Source organism: Homarus americanus, unplaced genomic scaffold, assembly GCF_018991925.1.
Source record: "Homarus americanus isolate GMGI-L3 unplaced genomic scaffold, GMGI_Hamer_2.0 scaffold32929, whole genome shotgun sequence".
Classification (NCBI taxonomy): domain Eukaryota; kingdom Metazoa; phylum Arthropoda; class Malacostraca; order Decapoda; family Nephropidae; genus Homarus; species Homarus americanus.
In genome coordinates, this window is record NW_024737097.1 from 17,855,834 (window position 1) to 17,879,873 (window position 24,040).

General features: G+C 41.9%; 1 protein-coding gene across 1 annotated transcript; it reads right to left on the reverse strand.

Annotated features, from left to right (window-relative positions):
• Positions 1 to 2,143: 2,143 nt before the first annotated feature.
• Positions 2,144 to 2,992, reverse strand: LOC121873130 (N66 matrix protein-like). The gene has a single exon (XM_042376445.1). The coding sequence runs from the start codon at positions 2,990 to 2,992 to the stop codon at positions 2,144 to 2,146; it is 849 nt and encodes a 282-aa protein (XP_042232379.1).
• Positions 2,993 to 24,040: the final 21,048 nt, after the last annotated feature.

Here is a 24,040-nt window from a genome sequence, read left to right on the forward strand (position 1 = left end):
TAATCCTCACAGCTTTGTATTACCGTGTGAGATACCAACCACTACACATGAAAACTTAAATAAGATGCATTTTTTTTTGTCCCTCTCCATTGGTTACACATGCCACTGAATCCCCTTGTTTACTGTCAGGTCTTTAGAGATTGGTGCATCCTAACCTTCATCAGTATCTCTCTATTGTTACTCTCTGATACGCTGAATTAATCCAGAAATTCCTTCAAGTTGAGCGGAAGTGTTGGTACCCCTGAATTTTTTTGTTCTGCTATGATAACTGTGAAAAGAAACTCTCTCTCTCTCTCTCTCTCTCTCTCTCTCTCTCTCTCTCTCTCTCTCTCTCTCTCTCTCTCTCTCTCTCTCTCTCTCTCTCTCTCTCCTCAATTATTACATCATTTAATCAAGGTAAACAGACAGAGAGACAATCAGACAGGCGGTACTGATGGTCGAAGAGCGAGGAGGGACAAGGTACGGTTCTCCCGCTATCACTGATAAGGTTCATGGCTGTTTGCTACTATGCTGCTCCTGACCGACCTAGGCGTACGTGGCGGAGATTACGTGTCCGTATTAATAACGTCGTTCAACGTATACATAAGTGTTATGGGACGTAATGTAATAAAATGTTGAATTTATGTGTCCTAGTTTATGTGCCACGGTGTATGTTTCTCAGTGTATGTGTCTCGGTGTATGTGGCATGATGTATGTGTCCCATTGTAAGTTTTCACGATATGTCTCAGTATAATGTTACGTTGCTACCATGTTTCGTAGCCTTGATGTTTCGTAATAGTCTACTACTACTACTACTACTACTTTTTTTTTTTAATAGTGGCCTCCAGCCTCCCCCAATAGCCACACCTTCGCCACCATTTAATTACCTTAATATTAGATATCCTAATACATAAGTAGCTATCCTATCTGTGTTAAATTAGTTGAGCCGCAGATCTATGGGGCATTCAGTGACTGTAGCCTCATAGTCAATATCTGCAGCAGTTGTCGGAGTAGGGGCAGAAGCTCTCGTTCCCCTGAGGCAGATCAAAGCCGACCGAAGGAGAGAGAAAGACAGTCGACATCTCATCCAGGCTGTAACATAACTTCTGGGCTGCTGCTTCTGTTCGGAGATCACCTCCGCGAGTCTGGCGTAGAAACATCTTGCACTTGGTCCCATCCCACCAGAGGTTGTGAACACTACTGTAGAGGAGTGAAGCTGCCTTGATCAACGTTTTGAATTCTCTCCCCATATGCCCTTCTCTTGTCGTTCTCGTTCCTCCTATGTGCAGCATCGAGAGCTAGGTTACGGTGACATGGGGCCATGGGATCAAAAATCCTGATGTCGAAGAAAGCTCGCTGTCCCCTCGTCCAGAATCCTCGAGCACTGACGTCCACACGGGCTTCATTAGATGTGTTTGAAGTCCTGTGTTGGAAGATCTCGCCATCCAATGGAAGGAGGGTCGGTTCTACAATGACATCCCGGCAGATTTCCTTCAACATATTTGCTGTGAGGTCCCTTACCTCGTCATGCCTCATGCATATGAAGCCCCCTTTCTTGCACACCATGGCGTGATCGCCATCATAGGAAGAGCCACACACGCATTGGGAGGGCAAACCTTCTACTGGTCGACCGTACCTTAGAGCAATGGCATCTGTAAATTCTTGTTTGTTAAGACTGAAACCATTTGCCCTTATCGGTAACGTAGTTAACCAGTTCGAGGCGCCCACCTCCTGCGCTATAGCTACTACTACTACTACTACTACTACTACTGCATTCTCCTGGTCGTGTTGCTGGGGTGTGTAGTGTTGAAGTTAGAAAGTATTATTAGTGTTAATTTAATTCATGATGCCATGTTTGTTGTTGCTGTTATCTTCATCTTGTTCTTGTTGTTTCTTCTCTTTTCTCTTCTTTCATTTTTGGCATTTTATAACCTTCTTCTTCTTCTTCTTCTTCTTCTTCTTCTTCTTCTTCTTCTTCTTCTTCTTCTTCTTCGTCTTCTTCTCCTTCTTCTCCTTCTTCTCCTCCTCCTCCTCCTCCTCCTCCTCCTCCTCCTCCTCCTCCTCCTCCTCCTCCTCCTCCTCCTCCTCCTCCTCCTCCTCCTCCTCCTCCTCCTCCTCCTCCTCCTCCTCGTGTTTCCAGGGTGTGTTGGCAATTGGCTCTGTGTTATAAGATGGCGTCTTGTTTACTACTGTTGTCTTTGGTGTTACTATTGCTCCTGTTACTGTTGCTCCTGTTTCTGTTGCTCCTGTTTCTGTTGCTCCTGTTTCTGTTGCTACCGTTACTTTTGTTACAGTTGCTACCGTTACTGTTTCTTCCGTTACTGTTGCTCCTGTTACTGTTGCTACCGTTATTGTTGCTACCTTTACTGTTGACTACCGTTAATGTTGCTACCTTAACTGTTGATACCGTTACTGTTGATCTGTTACTGTTGCTACCGTTACTGTTGCTTCCGTTACTGTTACTACCGTTACGGTTGCTCCTGTTACTGTTGCTCCTGTTACTGTTGCTATCGTTACAGCTGCTACCGTTACTGTTGCTACCGTTACTGTTGCGCCTGTCACTGTTGCTATCATTACTGTTGCTCATGTTTCTGTTGCTACCGTTACTGTTGCTCCCGTTACTGTTGCTACCATTACTGTTGCTCCCGTTACTGTTGCTACCATTACTGTTGCTCCCGTTACTGTTGCTCTCGTTACAGTTGCTACCGTTGCTGTTGCTGCCGTTACTGTTGCTACCATTACAGTTGCTACCGTTACAGTTGCTACCGTTACTGTTGCTACCGTTACTGTTGTTCCTGTCATTGTTGCTGCCGTTACTGTTGCTACTGTTACTGTTGCTACCGTTACAGTTGCTACCGTTACTGTTGCTACCGTTGTAATTGCTTGCTACCGTTACAGTTGCTACCGTTACTGTTGCTACCGTTACAGTTGCTACCGTTACTGTTGCTACCGTTACTGTTGTTCCTGTCACTGTTGCTGTCGTTACTGTTGCTACTGTTACTGTTGCTACCATTACAGTTGCTACCGTTACAGTTGCTACCGTTACTGTTGCTACCGTTGTAGTTGCTACCGTTGTAATTGCTACCGTTACAGTTGCTACCGTTAATGCTGCTACCATTACAGTTGCTACCGTTACTGTTGCTACCGTTACTGTTGCTACCGTTACTTTTGCTACCGTTACAGTTGCTACCGTTACTGTTGCTACCGTTACTGTTGCTACCGTTACAGTTGCTACCGTTACTGTTGCTACCGTTACTGTTGCTACCGTTACTGTTGCTACCGTTACTGTTGCTACCGTTACAGTTGCTACCGTTACTGTTGCTACCGTTACTGCTGTCCTTCAAGCTACAGTACACTTTTTTCCTCGAGTTATATTATATCTTTCTGTTGGTTGTTTTGTTCTTGCTACTGTTTTATTGCTACTGTTGTTACTGTTATTCTCCTGTTGTAATGGTTACTTTTGTTATTATTTATTTTGTTCCTGCTACTGTTGGTGCTGTATTTCTGTTTATCTCTTTTATTCCTTCTGTTACTGCTCCTGTTACTACAACCGTTTCTACTGTTATCCTACTGTTGCTATTACCGTTACTGCTGTGGTGGTGTGGCTCTTAGGGCGTGGTGGGTGTGGCTTGTAAGGTTGCAAGCTTGTTGTTCTGTTATTTTTGCAACATTTATCTATAGATACCGTTTTATCGTGTTACCTGTTGCTACTGTTACTGATGCAGAGGGTGAGGTAAATACTTTCTTTTTCTGTTACCTGTTACTACCGTTTCTGTTGCTACTGTTACTGATGCAAGGAGGTAAACACTTTCTTCTCCATTTACCAGTTACTACTGTTGTTACTGTTACTGATGCAAGGAGGTAAGGAGCATTGCAAGGGATGTGTGTGGGGGGGGGGAGGGTTGGAGGGTGGGTGTTGTGGTGTTGCATGTTGGTGAGTTAGTGAAAGTTGGTAGGCCCCTGGAGGATACATTCTCCATGGTCTATTATGAAGGACAGTGTGGTCTCTCTCTCTCTCTCTCTCTCTCTCTCTCTCTCTCTCTCTCTCTCTCTCTCTCTCTCTCTCTCTCTCTCTCTCTCTCTCTCTCTCTCTCTCTCTCTCTCTCTCTCTCTCTCTCTTTTGTCATCATTATCCATTTGTCTTGAGAATTTCACCACTGCCAGGAGAAACTATCCCAGGGGTGTCAACATAACTGTATCAAGAGTGTGTCCCAGGGATGCCAACAGAACAGGATTATAAGGTTCTCCAGCTCTCCGTGACATTTACCAACCTTACCGAGTGTGTGTGTGTGTGGTGTATACAGGTCCTGCCTACGCCACTAAACCAGCACCACTATAATTATTACCCTCGGTGACGTCCTTACTCTGTACTCTGAGGGTCAATGGTAAATTTTCTTCTCTAACGGGGAGCAAAAAGATTACTAAAACTGGAAATAGATTTTAAAACCAAAACAAACATGAATACAGTAACTAAAATAAAGTAATATAAAGCTTCAACTGACACTGTAACCAAGCCTATAAATCAAGCTGAAACGAGTAAATATCTCCAACTCTCAAAATTGTTTAGCAAGTTACAAAATATGCATATGATAATAGCCGAGTTATTTAAGAACTTCAACGCCTGAGAAGACCTAAATAAGTATAATTTTCAGATAGATAGTCCCGGGAGTGTGGTGCTTGGAATAACAAAGACACATTCATATGCAATCGAGAATCTACCAGGATCTAGTGTTGGCAGACGCTAGAGGGGCGTTTAAGAATGAGGACGCCGAATTTCATTGATGTGTACTGTTGGTAGTGTTATTTGTATACTTTATGGTAAGGTTGGCAGACCTGGGATGAATCAAAGCACTGTGAGGGGTCATGTTGGTATTACTGGTTGTCTGTACTGTGTGGTTGGCAGGCCTGGAGAGAATCAAAACACTGTGAGAGTCATGTTGGTATTACTGGTTGTCTGTACTGTGTGGTTGGCAGGCCTGGAGAGAATCAAAACACTGTGAGAGTCATGTTGGTATTACTGGTTGTCTGTACTGTGTGGTTGGCAGGCCTGGAGAGAATCAAAACACTGTGGGGGTCATGTTGGTATTACTGGTTGTCTGTACTGTGTGGTTGGCAGGCCTGGAGAGAATCAAAACACTGTGGGGGTCATGTTGGTATTACTGGTTGTCTGTACTGTGTGGTTGGCAGGCCTGGAGAGAATCAAAATACTGTGAGAGTCATGTTGGTATTACTGGTTGTCTGTACTGTGTGGTTGGCAGGCCTGGAAAGAATCAAAACACTATGAGGGCTGGAGCGATCATATTCAAAATTAATTATACATTCAAGTTTGTGAGCTAAAACAGCAGAAAAATGTTATTAGTTGCGTTTTGAATGAGACAGCATCAAAGTTGGCGGCCGGATAACATCAAGCTGTTTGTTCTAGTAATTGTTAACGATTGTTCGTTCTTTTATGAGTAATATGACGATATGTTGACTAATGATTACACACAACTGTATCACCGTACCATTGTATCTCTGCGTGTGTGTGTGTGTGTGTGTGTGTGTGTGTGTGTTGGAATCTGACAATTAGAGATATTTAAGTAAGAACTAATGACTGTGGCATAACAAGAGTCGACGACACAGATTACTAACATTTCTCCTTTGATGACTTGACCTGAGACCCTGGAACAGAAGACTGGTTGCCCTTAGTTTTAATAATTGTCCTTATTTATTTATTATTTATTTGTTTGTTTATTTGTTATATTGAAGATGAAATAATCGTAGTTGAGGTGTTCATGAGTGAGTTTAATTAATTCTTTAAACACAAGTCCTGGACAAAACTATTGGTCAGCGGCAGATAAAATAATAAGAAACTATGCAGGAAACAGCGAAGAATTTATTATAGTACATCTCTTAAATAAACTAACAGTGCTTATGATGTTCCGACAACTGGACGTTAAAAAAACACTTACTGTACTTCCGACGTGTAAAATTTGTTTGGGATGTGTGTGTGTGTGTGTGTGTGTGTGTGTGTGTGTGTGTGTGTGTGTGTGTGTGTGTGTGTGTGTGTGTGTGTGTGTTTTCTCTCCCTTTGTCTCTAAAAATGTATCTCAGTCTATCTCTATCTCTCTGCACTTCTCTATCTCTCTACATTTCTCTATAACAACACAGGTGCTCGAAGCCTCACCAATAGACTTACCTTCTTCCCTCACCTCGTTTAAGTCAACGTTACCGTCTAAAATTTCCTAAATATTGTTGACTAAAATATTTTCTCACCAGTATTCCAGATAATAATAATAATAATAATAATAATAATACTTAATAATACCTTCTCTTCACCCTAATTCATATAATTTTTTTAAGTTATCTACACAGGCTCTACACGAGTCAGTCTTCTCAGTCCTTCACCTTAGCCTTCAGAGACTCATATTAGACTCTTGTATTAATAATTGGAGTCTCAAGTATTATAATCGAAATGTTTGAGTCGTAGTTTAACTGAGTCTGTTAGATATATTACTAAGGCTCCAGTTAGCGAGTTGGTTTAATATTGGAACCTTTTGAGAGTATTGAGTTTACTGTGACAGATCTTACCGCTGACATTGTTACTAAGAAGTTTCATTGTTAAGAGATGTTATTCACCGCGTACTTGGCTCTTTAACTGTTATTCATCACTGAGTTAAATGACCAGGGGATATATTAAGTTATAAGGTGTCAACAAACAAAGTGACAAGAGTTGTATGAAGCCATTTAGTGTCAGATAAATAATGGTGATACAAACAACATTCTTCGCGCCATAACTTCTCTTGGCCAGTGAGTGAGTGAAAGACGAAGAGTGCGGAAAGATATGATAGATAGAAGTATTCAAGTGGGTGAAAGGAATCAATAAAGGTGATATAGATAAAGTTCTTATAATATCCGAGCAGGATAGGACTCGGAACAACGGATTCAAGTTGGATAAGTTTAGGTTTAGGAGGGAGATAGGAAGAAACTGGTTCACAAATAGGATGGTGGACGAGTGGAACAAGCTTAGCAACTTTGTAGTAAGTGCGGGAACGCTGGAAAGTTTCAAAGGGAGGCTGGATAGATTCATGGATGATATAGAGTGGTAGTAACTCTCGACAGGAGCTGCCATGCACAGGCCAACCGGCCTATTGCAGACTCCTTATTTTCTTATGTTCTTATGTTCTTATGTACATCCTCCGCCAGGGATCACAAATAGATACATACAGAAAGTGCTGGTACAGGTGAATGTAGCTACGTGAAGGTGAATGTACAGTAAAGTAGTTTAAATAGAAGGTTAAGTTAAATAGATTTCTGCCTGTCACTGCTCCCTGTCACCCCGTTATTGACGAAATGACATTCTTCATCATAGAGACAGTCATGTATAGAGCTGCGGCACAGTTAAGAAGAGTAGACAGACCACCACGCTGTGTTGAGTAATCACGACCACCAAAGCCTTTGTTCATTGTTAGACTGACGGACTATGAGAAGAACGCTACTCACAACTACTCCAGATCACAGGTTTAAAAGCAGATTACAGCACAAGATACAAAAAAACAATACAAAATAACACTTACGTAGAGATGAAAAGCTGACATTACCAGCGTCAACAAAATCTGTAATTACATAAGAACATAAGAAAATAAAGAGTCTGCAGTAGGCCGGTTGGTCTGTGCATGGCAGCTCCTGTCGAGAGTAACTACCACTCTCTATCATCCATGAATCTATCCAGCCTCCTTTTGAAACTTTCCAGCGTTCCAGCGCTTACTACAAAGTTGCTAAGCTTGTTCCACTCGTCCACCACCTTATTTGTGAACCAGTTCCTTCCTATCTCCCTCCTAAACCTAAACTTATCCAACTTAAATCCGTTGCTCCGAGTCCTATCCTGCTCGGATATTATAAGAACTTTATCTATATCCCCTTCATTGATTCCTTTCACCCACTTAAATACTTCTATCATATCTCCCCGCACTCTTCGTCTTTCTAGGGAATGCAAGTTTAGTTTCTTTAACCTATCTTGATATGGAAGGTTTCTAAGTCCCGGAATCATTTTCGTCATTCTTCGCTGCACCGACTCTAGTGAATTTATATCCATTCTATAATAAGGGCACCAGAACTGAACCGCATAATCGAGGTGCGGCCTGACTAGCGCAAGATATAGTTGCAATAAGACCTCTGCACTCTTATTACTTACACATCTAGATATAAAACCCAATACTCTGTTTTCCTTATTTCTAACATTTACGCACTGTTTTCTAGGCCGTAGGTCCGGGCTTACAAGTACCCCTAAGTCTCTATCACAAGTCGACTTCTCTAGGTTGATGGTGTTAAGGCTGTATACATTGACAGTATTTGTTCTTCCAATATTAAGTACGCTGCACTTGCTGGTGTTGAACTTCTTTTGCCATTTTTCAGACCACCCCTGCAGTTTATTTAGATCCTCCTGTAGTGCATTTGCATCCTGCCCTGAATTAATCTGCCGCCCTATTTTGGTGTCATCCGCAAACTTGCTTATGTCACTGCTGATCCCAGTATCTAGATCGTTTATGTAGATTATGAACAAGAGTGGGCCTAGTACTGGCCCCTGGGGAACCCCACTGGTTACACGACCCCACTCAGATTTAACAGATTTAATTGAATAGACTCGCTGTAAAGAACGTGGAAGGTAAAAGAAAAAAATCATTAGATAAAATACAGAGGAAGACCAGGGTATTATTCAGTACAGGTACAAATAAGTGTTAACGAGATAAGCTACACCTGGACTACTAGTATAGGTGTGGTGGTGAATTATAAGGTAATCTCAAGAGTATATAAGACGTTGTTTACACTACACGTTGACATCACCTTCAGCATCAAGTCTCTCTCTCTCTCTCTCTCTCTCTCTCTCTCTCTCTCTCTCTCTCTCTCTCTCTCTCTCTCTCTCTCTCTCTCTCTCTCTCTCTTTTTTTACTGACACATACGGTTAGATAATTCTTTATGTGTAATTTCAATGATAGATAGATAGATAGTGAGTTACATACATACATACATACATACATACATATAAATATTACAAAATTACATAAATTACAAAATAAATGTCATGGGTTGCCTTAGGCTTACCCACGCAACCAACTCCAAAGTTTGTTTTACCAGAGATAAGACGCCGGCGAGGCATAACTGGGACATGTATTTTTCAATTAGTGTTTGTTAGCTTGCCTTTAGGGGGAGGGGGTGGGCAGTGAAACAGTGTTGTACTGTTCATCGCTTCACACCCAAAAACCTCATTTTAAGTAGTATCCCCTGAGCCATGGGTTAGTTAAGACGTCGTCTCCATCCTCTCCCTCCTGAAAGGGGACGAGACACCACACCACACAGAGTCCTCCACCGCCACTCCGTCCTGTGAACCGTCGTCGACACGAGACTAAGCGTGTTAACCTAGGTTGTTATCCCCGTGGAAATATCACGTGTGGACGCCTGGTTGCAACAAGAGCAATCCAGGCTGGCCTATCAAACCGAGAGTAAATGGTTAATTAATTCACGCTTACAGAGTTCTCCTGCACGACACCCGTCTACAGTGAATTGTCATGGTTTTAGTATGAATCCGTGGTAGTAGGAGTGGGTTATATTATATAAAGATAATAATATGTCGTATTTCTTATTTCTTACCGTAGAGTTCGATACCTTCACACTGATTACTTACAGGAGATTATGGTGTATCTACGTAGAAGTTCACTCCACCACTCGACATTCCATGATTTATACTTGATGAATGATGATTTAATGAATTCATTTAATTTTCAACATCCATCTAAGTTATTGGTTATACTATGTCATAACCAATCAGTCATTACCTTTAGTAATAATAAGATAGGATCACAGATACGGGCAGATAATTGCACTTACATTTATTTGTCAAGCTTCCATACAATGATTTACAATTTGCATGGATATATGAGTCACTCACGTTCACGCTGTACTAAAATTAATCTTCTAAAAGAGGTAATTATCAACTTGGGAACACGTGTGATTACTCTACTGTAGGTATGACTTAACAGGCTTCCACACGTGATATTTCCACGGGGATAACAAACCTAGGTTAACACACTTAGTCTCGTGTCGACGACGGTTCACAGGACGGAGTGGCGGTGGAGGACTCTGTGTGGTGTGGTGTCTCGCCCCCTTTCAGGAGGGAGAGGATGGAGACGACGTCTTAACTAACCCATGGCTCAGGGGATATTACTTAAAATGAGTTTTTTGGGTGTGAAGCGATGAACAGTATAACACTGTTTCACTGCCCACACCCCCCTAAAGGCTGGCTAACAAACACTAATTGAAAAATACATGTCCCAGTTATGCCTCGCCGGCGTCTTATCTCTGGTAAAACAAACTTTGGAGTTGGTTGTGTGGGTAAGCCTAACGCAACCCATGACAATAAACAACATATCTGTAATCAGTGTGGAAGTGAAACCCATAGAGAAACACACATAGGTCGGGTCAGGTCAGGTCAGGTATACTGTCTGCCTTACTCCAGTCTAAGTCGTGGGTGAGAGAGCAATAACAAACCAGCTTTTTTGACGTTAGAAGGAGGAGGTTAATGAAGTGAAGTAATTTAGATTCGACATTATCTTTGTATAATTAGTGCCATTGTACAGAAGAGTCATAAGAATATTATTTGTAAAAGCCATTAGTTAAACCTCTGGTGATTGACATAAGTTAAAGCTCGTTAGTTGAGGTGTAGTTACGTAGTTATACTGGAGGTGATACAAACTTATCTCGTTAATTTAAATACATGATTATTGAAGGATTAACTAATGTATTTGGGTTAGTAATTAGATAATGGTGTGTGTGTGGCCAGGTGAGAGGATGATCAACAATAACACACACACACACACACACACACACACACACACACACACACACACACACCTGGAAAGATTACGATTGCGCATTCTGTTCTTCATCTGTTTTTTTCTGACTTCACTCTTTGTCTAGATGAAGTATTACAGTAGGTTTTGTATTGACTACAGGAGCCACTGAAATATTATCCTCTACAGAAATTCTAGTTTTTAATTCTCAAAAGATTCGTTCTTCGTACACACCACAGATATGAGAACGTGTTTTAACTGACTGACTTAAAGCTAAAATTTTAAAAATATAATCGAAACATAACTTGGGTATTACAGTGAGAAAACGTGACTTGTTCCCTTAACGCCAGACAAAGGGTGAAGCTTTGGGTACAAGAGGTTGTTAAATGTGAACCCTTGTGTTGTGTTGTCTGTTCCTGTCTTGTGTTGTGTTGTCTTGTGTTGCTAAAGCCTGGATAATGATCGAAAAAAGAGCCTGACTAGAACATAAAAAGACGTTCTCAAAGCAGGCTCTACAGATAATGATAGGTAAACAGGTAGGCATTAGTGTAAAGAACGAACTATACTTCAGATATCAACCAATTTACATGCCGTACAAGTTCAGTTATCGTCAGGAGTGTTACAAAAGTTTCACAAGTCGACTCCTCATCACGTGCAAGTTACCCTATAGAGTATCAAACGTGACCCAAATTATAGGTGAATTGTACAGGTGTTTTGAGGAGGTAAATCTTTTGGTAATCCCACTGAACTATAGACGTGTCTGAAGTGGTACAAGTAATACATAGACAGACAGACAGACAGACAGACAAGAAACATTCAACAAAAACCTTCTCACGACATCCGGTAATTGTTTAATTTTTTACCGAGTGTCTTGTTGAATGTATATTATTAAACAAAAACAGAAAAAAAAGAACGTCGGATTTTACCTCATAGTGAGTTATCAGTGGTGGGTGACCTTGTTTACAAATTTACTGACACATACAGGAGTAGATTTTCTCAAATTATCTTGGCAGTTTGACTCATAAAGGTAACGTAAATGATTATAGGGACGGGAGTGGTGTGTTGTGGTGAGTACTGTACCCTCTGCGTACCTTGGTGTTCCCTTCGTCGTCGTCTTCTTCTGCGTCTTCGTCAGTACTTCTTCCTCGTCTTCGTCTTCATTCTCCCTCCCCCCCCCCGTTTTTTTGTCATCTTCCTTTTCTTCGTAGACATTTTCTTCTTCTCTTCCTCCTCCTCCTCTCTCTTCCGCTTACTCTCGTACTTTGAGTTCTCCTCCTCCTCCTCCTCCTCCTCCTCCTCCTCCTCCTCCTCCTCCTCCTCCTCCTCCTCCTCCTCCTCCTCCTCCTCCTCCTGTTCCTCCTCCTCACCTCTCTCTTCTCTTTATCTTCTTTCCTCATCCTCATTTGCCTTCTATTCTCCTCCTCCTCCTTCTTCCTATTCTTTCCCATTTATCACGAGGTTTCTCTTTACTCCCTTCCTCTTCCACTTCTCTTTTCTCCTCCTCGTCCTCCTCTTCCTCCTCCTCTTCCTTTTCTTCTTCTTCCTCCTTTTTCTCTTCCTCCTCCTCCTTTCCTCCTTCCTCTTCTTCTTCCTCCTCCTCTTTCTCCTCCTTCTCTTCTTATTCTTCCTCTTCTTCCTCTTCTTTCTCCTCCTCTTCTTCGTCCCCAGGGTACACTTGGGTCCTCGGCAGCAGAGATCACTTGGTGGTTCCTCAGACTGTGATGGTGGTTGTGGTGGTAGTTGTGGTGATGGTGGTAGTGATCGTGGTAGTAATGGTGGTAGTGATGGTGGCAGAAGTGGTGGTGATGGAGGTGTTGGTAGTGGCAATATTTTATGGTAATGATGGTAGACGTAGTTGTTGCTTTGATAGTTATTATGATAGTGGTGATTGAAGTGGTGATTAGTGATAGTCATTGTGGTAAGACCGGTGGTGGTGCTTGTGGTGGTAGAAGTGGTTAGTGGTGATTAAAAAAGTGATGATCATTCAGACAATGGCAATATAGCAGCAGTGGGAGACATCAAAGACTCTATCAAGATTCCCCCCGAGTACCACACACACACACACACACACACACACACACACACACACACACACACACACACACACACACTGCCTCTTGTGCCACCGGGCTAGTGAACAGGTACAGCGACATGCTAGGTTACCTCACACGCTTAATATACGTGATGCTTATAAGAGGAGGAACCAGACCCTGAGGAGCTGTTGTATCCTAAACGTGGTGATCTGAAGGATACGAGGATACGGCATGGAAGTAGCGAGATAGATACAACCACGGCATAAACTACGACACCCACAGGAGGTATTACAAGCGTGGTTATCCTTCGTAATATCAGAGAGAATATGTGTCAAATCTAATGGACTGAACCAAATCCTTTAGGACTATGGTGGAGGAGCTTCTGGTGGGATAATACGACCAACACGTGTAGAAGCTCTCTCGGGCGGTGATACTCAGTGTGACACAGTTGATATCTTGCTCTCGGAATGCATGAGTGAGCCAAGTCGAACCTGGATCAATCGGTGTCTATAATCTAGAGTACACAGCCAAGAAAAACACACCTGGAAGAGTTTTCATTGTAAGGAATTATTGTGACCATGAAAAAACACATTGTAACAGGATAGAAAGTGTCTGGTAAGGAGTCATTTGTTTATGCTACATTATATACAGGATTCGAGAGGGAGCCAACAGGGACCAATCACCAACGTCCTCAGAGTGCATATGAAGCTTTTGGTGTCTACAGTACATAGAGACCAAGAGATATGAAGATTCAAGATCAGATTCATGAGGGCGACACAAACATAAACATCGCCACAGAGTATAAACACCGTGTCTCCTGCTGTATTACTACTGCCTACTACTGCCTTCACTGTGATAGTTTTGCTTGTATAAACATCGTCTATCCTTAGTGTCATCTCTTACTGCTGTGTTTACATCTCAAGAGGATCCACCACACTACAAGATGCAAACCCCATCACCATAAATAATGTTAATGGTTGACTAATTCATTATAAATGTATAGAATTCTCTTCCACATTCCAACGGTATTAAATTCAGTCAACACAAAATTAAAAATTGTATCATCACTACACACCGCTGCCAGGGTCAGTAGCTGTCGGCATCAATAATATCTTCTACTAGCAACACGTTTACAGTACTTGCTGGGTGTGGACCGACAGGGAGGAGTGTAAAATCGGAATGTGATATGTTCGTCAGAGTAACAACTTTGGATTTTATGGATACAAATTTATTTTCAGACAACTTTTAAGTATAGGATGTCCTAGAACAATGTCCCTGCCCCTCCCCACCCTTCCCTTCCTGCCTGCCCCCTGCCTCTCTCCTTGCCTGCTCCCTGCCTCTCTCCCTGCCTCTCTCCCTGCCTGTTCCCTGCCTGCCTGCTCCCTGAGACACTGTGAGTTGGAGAGACGGAGGCAGACAGGGACATTTTCCAGGGGCACCCTATGTAATGTCTTTGGTAGGATCTGCCAGGAATAAATTGTTGAAAGTAAGTGTAACATGTTGGTCAAGCTTGGACAGTGAGGCTACATTGTGATAGAACTGTCATTACACCAAACATTAATACAGTAACATTATCTGTGCTGTATGTGAGAGGCTGAGTTTACCAGATGTTGTTGTTATGATGGAGGAAAAAACATCGTGGCTGTCATTCATACATCATAATAACAGCAAAAAATAAACATTGAGGATGATTCTCTTTGAACTCAAATTCTGGAAAATGCAAAAGGTTTATTTTTATCAGATTAATATGTTGAGAACGTAAAAACTTTCGTCGCCCCAGAGACAAACTTCAAACCTTTCAGCCCCAAACACATGATCCCCCCCCCCCAACTCTGGCTCAGTGATGCCACCACACACAACAGTATTTACTGAAGTGATTTATTTATTTATTGGTTGTTTGTGCTGTTTTATTTGAATTTTTCTGGTATTCAGACATTGAGAATCCCATGATAACAACACGGAAAATAAATACCGTTTATGCTGTATATACAACTTGTTTTTGTTGGCAGTTTTGACCCAGAGATGTGACACAAGGTGACTGAATCCACAAATATACAGAAACATTAAGTTACTCCAGGAACCTCCGAGACATATACTGTTTGCTAAGCTTAGCACGTGTGGAGAGGAGGAAGAACGGGTCAGATCTTATGCTAAAGTCACAAATATTATTACACCGTCCAGGGAACTCCAGCAGTACAGAGAGTGTGTACCACCACGGCGAGGAGAGAACACAAGACTAAATATTAGATGATTGATGGAAAAGTCGAAAGGTTTGGACACGCGATGGGTAGACAATGGTTAGGTCAATACGCCGTGGATATATATATATATATATATATATATATATATATATATATATATATATATATATATATATATATATATATATATATATATATATATATATATATATATACACACACACTTGAGTGTGAGGCGCCAGGAGTGTCGTAAGGTCTCACACAGAGGCAGGAGACACAGACCACAAAGTTGTGCCCTACTAGGCCACCGCCATGATATTGATAATCCATGCAAGTACCACAGTAGCACGGACCTGCCCACCACCGCGGCCACTACCACTACACAGCCACTTACCACCACTACCACTTCACACCACCCCTACCTTTAAACCACTACAATTACACCACCATCGTCATCATTACCACTACATCACCACTACTACTACATCACCTCTACCACTAACCAGCATAACTACTACCACTAATCAGTACTACCTCTGTACCACCACCATCAATACCACTACACAACCACAACCTCTACGATATTATTACCACCACCCCTCCCTCACCAGCACCTCTACCTCCATCCCTCTCCTCTCACATTACTACCACCAACGTCCCGTAACCTCACATCTACCACTACAACCAACATAATCGAACATCACCACCACATCACCACCACCACCACATCACCACCACCACATCACCACCACCTCATCATCACCACCACCTCATCATCACCACCACCTCATCATCACCACCACCTCATCATCACCACCACCTCACCACCATATTAATGGGTGTATGAGAGACCTATATTGTATATTATGAATCGAATCGATGTTGAGATTGTTGATTGTAACTAAATCTCTCTCTCTCTCTCACCGAGGCGGACAAAAATGGAGAAACGAAAGATTAGAGAAAGAGTTCCTGGTTCTTTCATACTGGAGGCCAAAAGGCTTTTAGCTAATTAATTCACCCAAGTTTCTTTTTGTTGTTTTTGAGGCTCTATGATGAGGCTTCAAGGCGAGGCTCTGACACTAGGCTCTAAGACGATGCTCCATGATGAGGCTCCAAGATGAGGCTTCAAAACGAGGCTCTGATACTGGGCTTCAAGACGGGGCCCCGACACTAGGTTCTAAGACGAGGCTCTATGATGAGGTTTCAAGGCGAGGCTCCGACACTAGGCTTCAAGTTGAGGCTCTGGCGCGACGCTTTAAGATGAAGCTTCAAGACGAGGCTCCTAGATGGGCAGATTCGGTTAGGTTAGGTTAATATAGGTCAAGTTAGGTTAGATAAAGGCAGATCTGGTTAGATTTGATGAGGCTGATTGAGCTAGATTCGGTAAACGTAGGCAAGGTTTGGTTTGGTTTGGCAAAGGCAGGTGAGGTTAGGTTTGGTTTGGTTAGGTTAAGTTACTTTGGTTATGTTTTTTTATTAAATTGTTGTTTTTGTTGCTCTTGTTGAAGGAGTTAAAGGAGCAAGATAACTTAAGAGCCAAGACGCTGTCCCTCGCTATGAAGGAGGGGAAGACGGAGGGGAAGACTGGGGTTAAGACAGAGGAGGAAGACGGAGTAGAAGGCGGGGGGGGGGCGACACGTTCAAGTTACTATAGGGTCAGACGATTGTTGTGAGAAAGTCATTGGCCAAAGTGAAGGAAGATGTAGGGTGTTTGTTCCTGTGTTCTGCTGTGAGGAACAAACGATGGTGTTCCTGTGTTTTACTATGAGGAACAAATGATGGTGTTCCTGTGTTCTACTGTGTGAGGAACAAATGATGGTGTCTTACAAGTACAAAGATATAACACTGTATTTATGACGCCCAGAGGCTAGACCTGTCTGTCGAGGGTTGACCAGTCTAAGAGGAAACGCTTGTTTGGTGGTAGGAGCCGGGGCGGTAACGGGAGAAGACGAGAAAATACGAACATTGAAGAGAAAGCACAGCAGCGGGCCAGAGTGTGAAGGCTGCCAGCGTGTTAGTGGGCTGTCATCAATGCGTGGAATGGGCCTTGACCTATATGTGAAACTAGAATATTTAAGCGAGACGTTTAGAGCATCACCCCCCAAGCTCTTTATCTTTGCTTGAATGAAGAAGTGGTTATCTATACACCAAGACGTGATGGAATCCAAATCAGAATCAAGTGATTAATGTAGTTAAAGGGAAGTAAACTGATGTTGGTATTGGATCCAGGAAGTAGATTGATTGTGAAAGTTGATGGGGTTAGTTGAGATGGAAATTGTAGCGTTCATGGAAGGTCGGAATAAAACTACAGGATCTTACAGGATATCAGAGGTTAAAGTGAGATCATAATAACGAGTACCGTCAACACACGCTCGGGTTAAACGCCCCAGAATGAAATCTATTTAGCTAGGAGATCAAGGGCAGGTTAATGCCAAACATATACTGCTGGGGCTAAGGCACCCTCAGGCCAGACTACATTAACATTATCTGCACAACTCTCACAGAATAATTAAAGAGTTGATGACCTTTTATTAATGACAGATGAGAACGGTACAGGTGGTCGGACCTTATTGGTGAACACTATAGGAAGACAACAGAGGAGAGAGAGATACTGTTGGAAAATGTTCTCTCGTGACCACGAGACTCTCTCCTTGAGAACTAGACAAACAAAAGCTTATGTCTGAGAGAAAGGATAAATGTTAAGCAAAGTAAGAGAGTTAGTTAGCTTTAGTTAGAAATTAGGTCAAGTGGCGTAGATTAAGTTAGAAGTTAGTTATGTTAGATTAAGTTACGTTTTTGTTTTATTACGTTGAGTTAACTTAAGAACACTAAATATGTTATAAGAATGTGGGGGTGTCTGGTGAGGCAGATAAGGGAACGGAACTTTGCAGGGAAAATTGGTTTATTTTGACCTTGACGTAGGCTCTCTCTCTCTCTCTCTCTCTCTCTCTCTCTCTCTCTCTCTCTCTCTCTCTCTCTCTCTCTCTCGTGCTCGGCAGAAAACTCAGTAATAGTGAAGACGGTGAACTATTTAGTGAACCCGAAGTAAAACGAACGAGACAACCTGTAATTATTATGACACTTTCTTCCCCTCGTTTAACGCTCTTTTTTTTGCCAGACTATATAGAAAAAAATTAAGGACAAGTTAATAGCAAAATATACTCCGGATAATATCAAGACGTGACATCAACAAAATAACATTACCTGGAATATATGACCGAGTTGTCTGAAGTACCATTATATTAAGTAGACAACAGAGGAAGAACTTTCACAAGGCAACACATCTCTTGATTTAAGAAAGATATTTTATTATTATTTTTTTTTGCACTTTCTGGGATTTTTTCTTTTGTTTGCCGAAGTTGAGAACTTTTTTTTATCAACAATTTCCCGCTCTGAGCAACTGCAGAAGGAAGGAAGGAAGGAAGGAAGGAAGGGAGGGAGGAAGGAAGGAAGGGAGGGAGGGAGGGAGGGATATTCACGCATGGTGTACAGTATCGTTCTGAATTATAAGAATGATGAGTAGAATGAAAATACTAATAATAAAAATGCCATTCACTTGTTTTATTATTTCTTTCAAGTCTTGTGCCGTGAAGACGTAGGTGTACACACGATCAAGAGTATAACACACACACACACACTGCTTTCATTCGTTTACCTTCATTCACTCCTGCTTTCTGCTGGAATGAAAATAATCCCCCAAAGGTCATTCATTGGATTAATAATGACAAGAAAAAGACTGACACTATTAATAATAATGGCAATAAGAAAGAAAAATATAAACTAAAAACAATAATACATGTAATAGTAAAGAAAATTCATAGGCATAGCTTTTTTTTTACGGGGATTAGCCCACCCGGGCACAGGTCACTGACCTACAGCGGGGACTGGGGGGCATAAATGTAATAATAATAATAATAATAATAATAATAAAGAACCATAAAGAAATACAAAAATGGAAAAAAGATCAAGAGTGAGAAACAATATATGTATGTTGTGTTGTCAAAGTAAGAGAAAAAATTGAGACTGCAAATGTGTGTAAATGAGGCAGACAGTCAGATCAGCAACCTGGGACTTGGTCACATATGGCAGCAGGGTCTACCATTAGACAACACATTATGCTTCCAATATCTTCCCAGGCGGTAGTACCTCCCTGTTTGATAGTTATAATAATAGTATAAAAATATATGAGACAATTATAATAATAGTAATGAGGATAAAAGTTATAAGAGCGAGAATGTAACTAATATTGTGTGAACATTAACAGGTAAAGCGATAAGACGTTTATTAAAACTTGGACGAATGAATAAGTTTGGGCTTGAAGGTTTGTTTACACTGATGACGTCAATAGATAAGCGCGGGATATCTGTACATACACTGTTGAAGGTAACCCCAGTTCTCTCTCTCTCTCTCTCTCTCTCTCTACCGTGAACATGTTAAAATCCTTGACTTAACCAAAGCACCAACTACCGCTAAGAGACTGGCGTAAGTTCGTCTGGCGTTAACTTGTCAAAGACTGGTTACGGGAAGGAATAAAAATATGAATTGCTCGTGCTGGCGTTGTTTATACACTGCCACTTATGCCCTCTTAACACAACGCCAGTGTAGGAATTACTCATATACGCATCGTCGGCGTAGTTTCCATAAGCGTGATGGAAGGAAGAAAGGCAGGCGTTGTTGACTGCTCGTGCTGGTGATGTAGTTTTTCTGGTGCAAGTTTTCACACTCAATGGTATACCATTATCTTCCTTTCGCAGGTAGGTGTTGAGTCGATAATTAGCACAGGTATCGGTGAGTATTTTAGTCTGTGTGGTTAATGCAGTCAGTCAGGCAGAGGATGTGATAGAAAACGAACACTGTACATACATATATAATAATGGAAACCCCTCGAAATCGAACCTCGAAATCGAGCCATTACCCCGGAATACGTCCAATAACTCGTTTATCATCCAGGTTCCCAATTACTGCTGGGTAGGCAGAGGCAAATGGCGTAAAGAAACTTGCCCATAGTTTCACCCTGCCCGGGGATCGAACCCGGGTCCTCTCGCTAGCGTGGCGTGAATGCTGACCATTACACCACAGGTCGCCAGATACAATTGCTCATACATAGACCTACATAACTTACGTGCATAAATACATTACATTATATACATATTACTAAGGACGTTATCAAGTGAAACGGGAAGTGGCGTACTATCTTGCTTTACCCATGATATAAGTGTACATGATGGTGTTAACAAGACACACACACACACACACACACACACACACACACACACACACACTTCCCCCGCAGCCTCCCTCTTGTCTTGGCAACATCCGCCGTCGCTAGTGAGTCCGTAATTGGTTTTCCGGACCGTAGTGGCTGCTGGTGGCTGTGGTGACGGAGGCGAGGGTGGGCCGCCTGATGACGCGACGCCACCATCTGCACCCTCATAGTCTTCTTCCTCTGTGGTGGTGGTGGTACTTGTGGTGAAGGTGGTGGTGGTGGTGAGATGGTAGTTGTGGTGATGAAGGTGGTGGTGGTGATGGTGGTTCAAATGGTCGTATACTGGTGCTCATGGTGATAGTTACCAATTTACTTTCCACAAACAAACAAACAAACAATAAAAACACCAACACATACACACACACACACACACACACACACACACACACACACACACACACACACACACACATACATACACACACACACACACAAGTCATATAACAGCAGGAACTTAAACAAATACACGTATACTACAAAAAAAATATATATACACCGACAAGTTATATTTAAGTAAGAATTATTCCTTTAACTAAATCAAGCGTCACTCTCTGGGGTACTGGAAGCCATGTTGCGGGTCCTGAACTCAGTGCCGCAGTGTTTATAAAGTCTTTTGATGCTTTTGTTTACAGGCTGGAGGAGGAAGTCTTGCCGCAGTGTTTATAAAGTCTTTTGATGCTTTTGTTTACAGGCTGGAGGAGGAAGTCTTGCCGCAGTGTTTATAAAGTCTTTTGATGCTTTTGTTTACAGGCCGGAGGAGGAAGTCTTGCCGCAGTGTTTATAAAGTCCTTTGATGCTTTTGTTTACAGGCCGGAGGAGGAAGTCTTGCCGCAGTGTTTATAAAGTCCCTTGATGCTTTTGTTTACAGGCTGGAGGAGGAAGTCTTGCCGCAGTGTTTATAAAGTCCCTTGATGCTTTTGTTTACAGGCTGGAGGAGGAAGTCTTGCCGCACTGTTTATAAAGTCCCTTGATGCTTTTTTTATAGGCTGGAGGAGGAAGTCTTGCCGCAGTGTTTTTAAAGTCCCTTGATGCTTTTGTTTACGTCCTAGAGGAGAAAATGACCCGTTGAAAATACCATATATCTCCCTCATATCCTCTCTGACGTTTTCCCAGACATACAAACGGACATGGGTTAATAATACAGCTATGTAATGGATATGAAGAAATACATAATAACTGTAATAATAATAATACAGGCTGTAACAATACGGGATGGTGATACCTGGAACTGATATACTTAAATTCTATTAATATTAGTAATTCCTGTAAACGCTGAAACGCATCTCCTAACCTAACCTAACCTATCAGTTTTTTTTCAATATTTATAGTGAGTGAAGTTCCAATTTTGACCTTATATTTTCAGTTAAAATCACCTGAACTTGAGCTACTCTTTCTTACAACAAAAAGCATTAGTTTCCTCCTCACCTCCTTACCTCGCCTCCTCACCTCCTTACCTCGCCTCCTCATCTCCTCACCTCGCCTCCTCACCTCCTCACCTCGCCTCCTCACCTCCTCACCTCGCCTCCTCACCTCCTCGCCTCCTCGTTTCCTCACCTACTCACTTCAGTCCTCCTACTTACCATCCCTTCTCTCACAGAATCTAAGAATAAACTTATATATGGTTCCTAACTTGTCTTTTCTCTCCACTCAAGGACTTTTCTCTTGAACATTTTTGCAGGACATTGAATACCTCCTGGCTCTCCTCTTCTTCTCCTCTTTTCCTCGATCTTCCTCCTTACTCTTCACTGTGGATCTTCTCCTTACTCTTTATTCCTGATCCTTCTCCTTACCTCACCTCATCCCCTCAAATAGTATTAGGGTGGTTAATCTTTAGGTGAAATAAGCTGAGATAAAGCTTCTTCAGGTGACCTCCAAAACAGTAGTCAATGGTCGTAATCACAAATACCTTGATATTAACAATTTATTCATTGATCGGTAAGAAAGGTTCCAACAGCGCCCGCTCTTCTGTTGACCTTTTATCATCACACACACACACACACACACACACACACACACACACACACACACACACACACACACACACACACATCCAATCCATCAATCAATACGCTTCACTGATCTGATAAAACCTATGGAGGAGCTTTTGACATTTCCAAAACATTTGATGAGTTTGGCATCGATCTATCCTTGCCAGGTAGCCCCTTCCTTGCCAAGTAGCCCCTTCCTTGTTCTTTTATTTCAGTCCCCTTATTTTATTTTATTTTCTGACAAATCTTAAAGTACGTGTAGGATTTGATGCTCTTTTTATTTTAATGTTACTCCATTAATTCCGGGGTTCCTCAGGGTTTTTTATTAGCACCGATTCTTATTTTTGTTACGTATTAATAATTTTCTCTCAGCGATAAACAGCTCCTGAGAACGTTCACTCAGAATAAGGTTTACGGTCTCAGACGACAGACTTCCTCAGCTGTATAGGAACATTTTGCCACTAAAACAAAATACACAACAATAACAAGCTTGACACATTGGAGATTTTAACAAAGATTTCGACAACTCTATCATCACGTCATATTGTTATTATAAGCATCTGTAATTAAGCGAAAATCTTACCTCAGGTCTGTGTCACATCTCTCGCCAAAATTGTTATCGTGGAGTTTAGAGTTGTGTCCAGAGCCAAGCCTGACTTACCGATTAGCTGTTGGCAACCACTTATATGAGTCATGTGGCGCTCCTAGCTGTAATACTGCTGCCATGTGTAGGCTGGGTGTGTGGTGTTGGGGCACTGTAGGCTGGGTGTGGTGTTGGGGCACTGTGGGCTGGGTGTGTGGTGTTGGGGTACTGTAGGCTGGGTGTGGTGTTGGGGCACTGTAAGCTGGGTGTGGTGTTGGGGTACTCTGGGCTGGGTGTGTGGTGTTGGGGTACTGTGGACTGGGTGTGGTGTTGGGGTACTGTGGGCTGGGTGTGTGGTGTTGGGGTACTGTGGGCTGGTGTGTGGTGTTGGGGTACTGTAGGCTGGTGTGTGGTGTTGGGGTACTGTGGGCTGGGTGTGTGACGTTGAGGTACTGTGGGCTGGGTGTGTGGTGTCATCACTCAGTATTTTACATAACTCGACAGTGTCATCACCAGGCAACCACTCTTCTGTCATTGATATTTCCGGATTAGCACTCGATGGAACTCTCTTCCAATGAGTATATTTCCTGTAAAAATAATAATAAATACTGTACCATTCAACTTCTACAGCACAAAACATCTCCATTCAAATGTCTTCACCCAGAGAGGTTTGGCAGCTACACGTATCTTTTCTCTTCCTGTGTTGTTGATTTGTTTAATTAAAAGGTATTAATGTTTCTGTCTTCTAATATTGGTTTTATTTCTACAATAATAATAATCATTTGCACGGAGGAATAGAACCAACACTAAAATAAAATAAAACGTATTACAAACCTGAATCGTTGAGAAGCTAACCTTTTATAAGTAATAATTATTTCCTAATAAGATCAAATCTCTCTTTCATCGTAAAATTATGCAGGGACCTTTGTTAGGGGGTAGTAGCCAGATCACAGGTTGACTGGTTAAAAGGAACAGTTTTGTCAGAAAACCTTATCTAAAAAACCCTCTCCGAGAAAAGTTAAAATAATACAGCTTATCATTAATCATACGAGATATCAGATACTACCTTCAACAACCCTTATTATATACACAATAAACTGTAGACAAATACTGATGTACGGATGATATGTTAAGCAGGTCAACGGAACTGGACTCGCTCGCCAC

What these genes read in the sequence shown, in the direction of transcription:
- LOC121873130 (XM_042376445.1), bottom strand. Translation starts at nt 2,992, where the DNA reads ATGGTAGCAACAGTAACAGTAGCAACAGTAACGACAGCAACAGTGACA.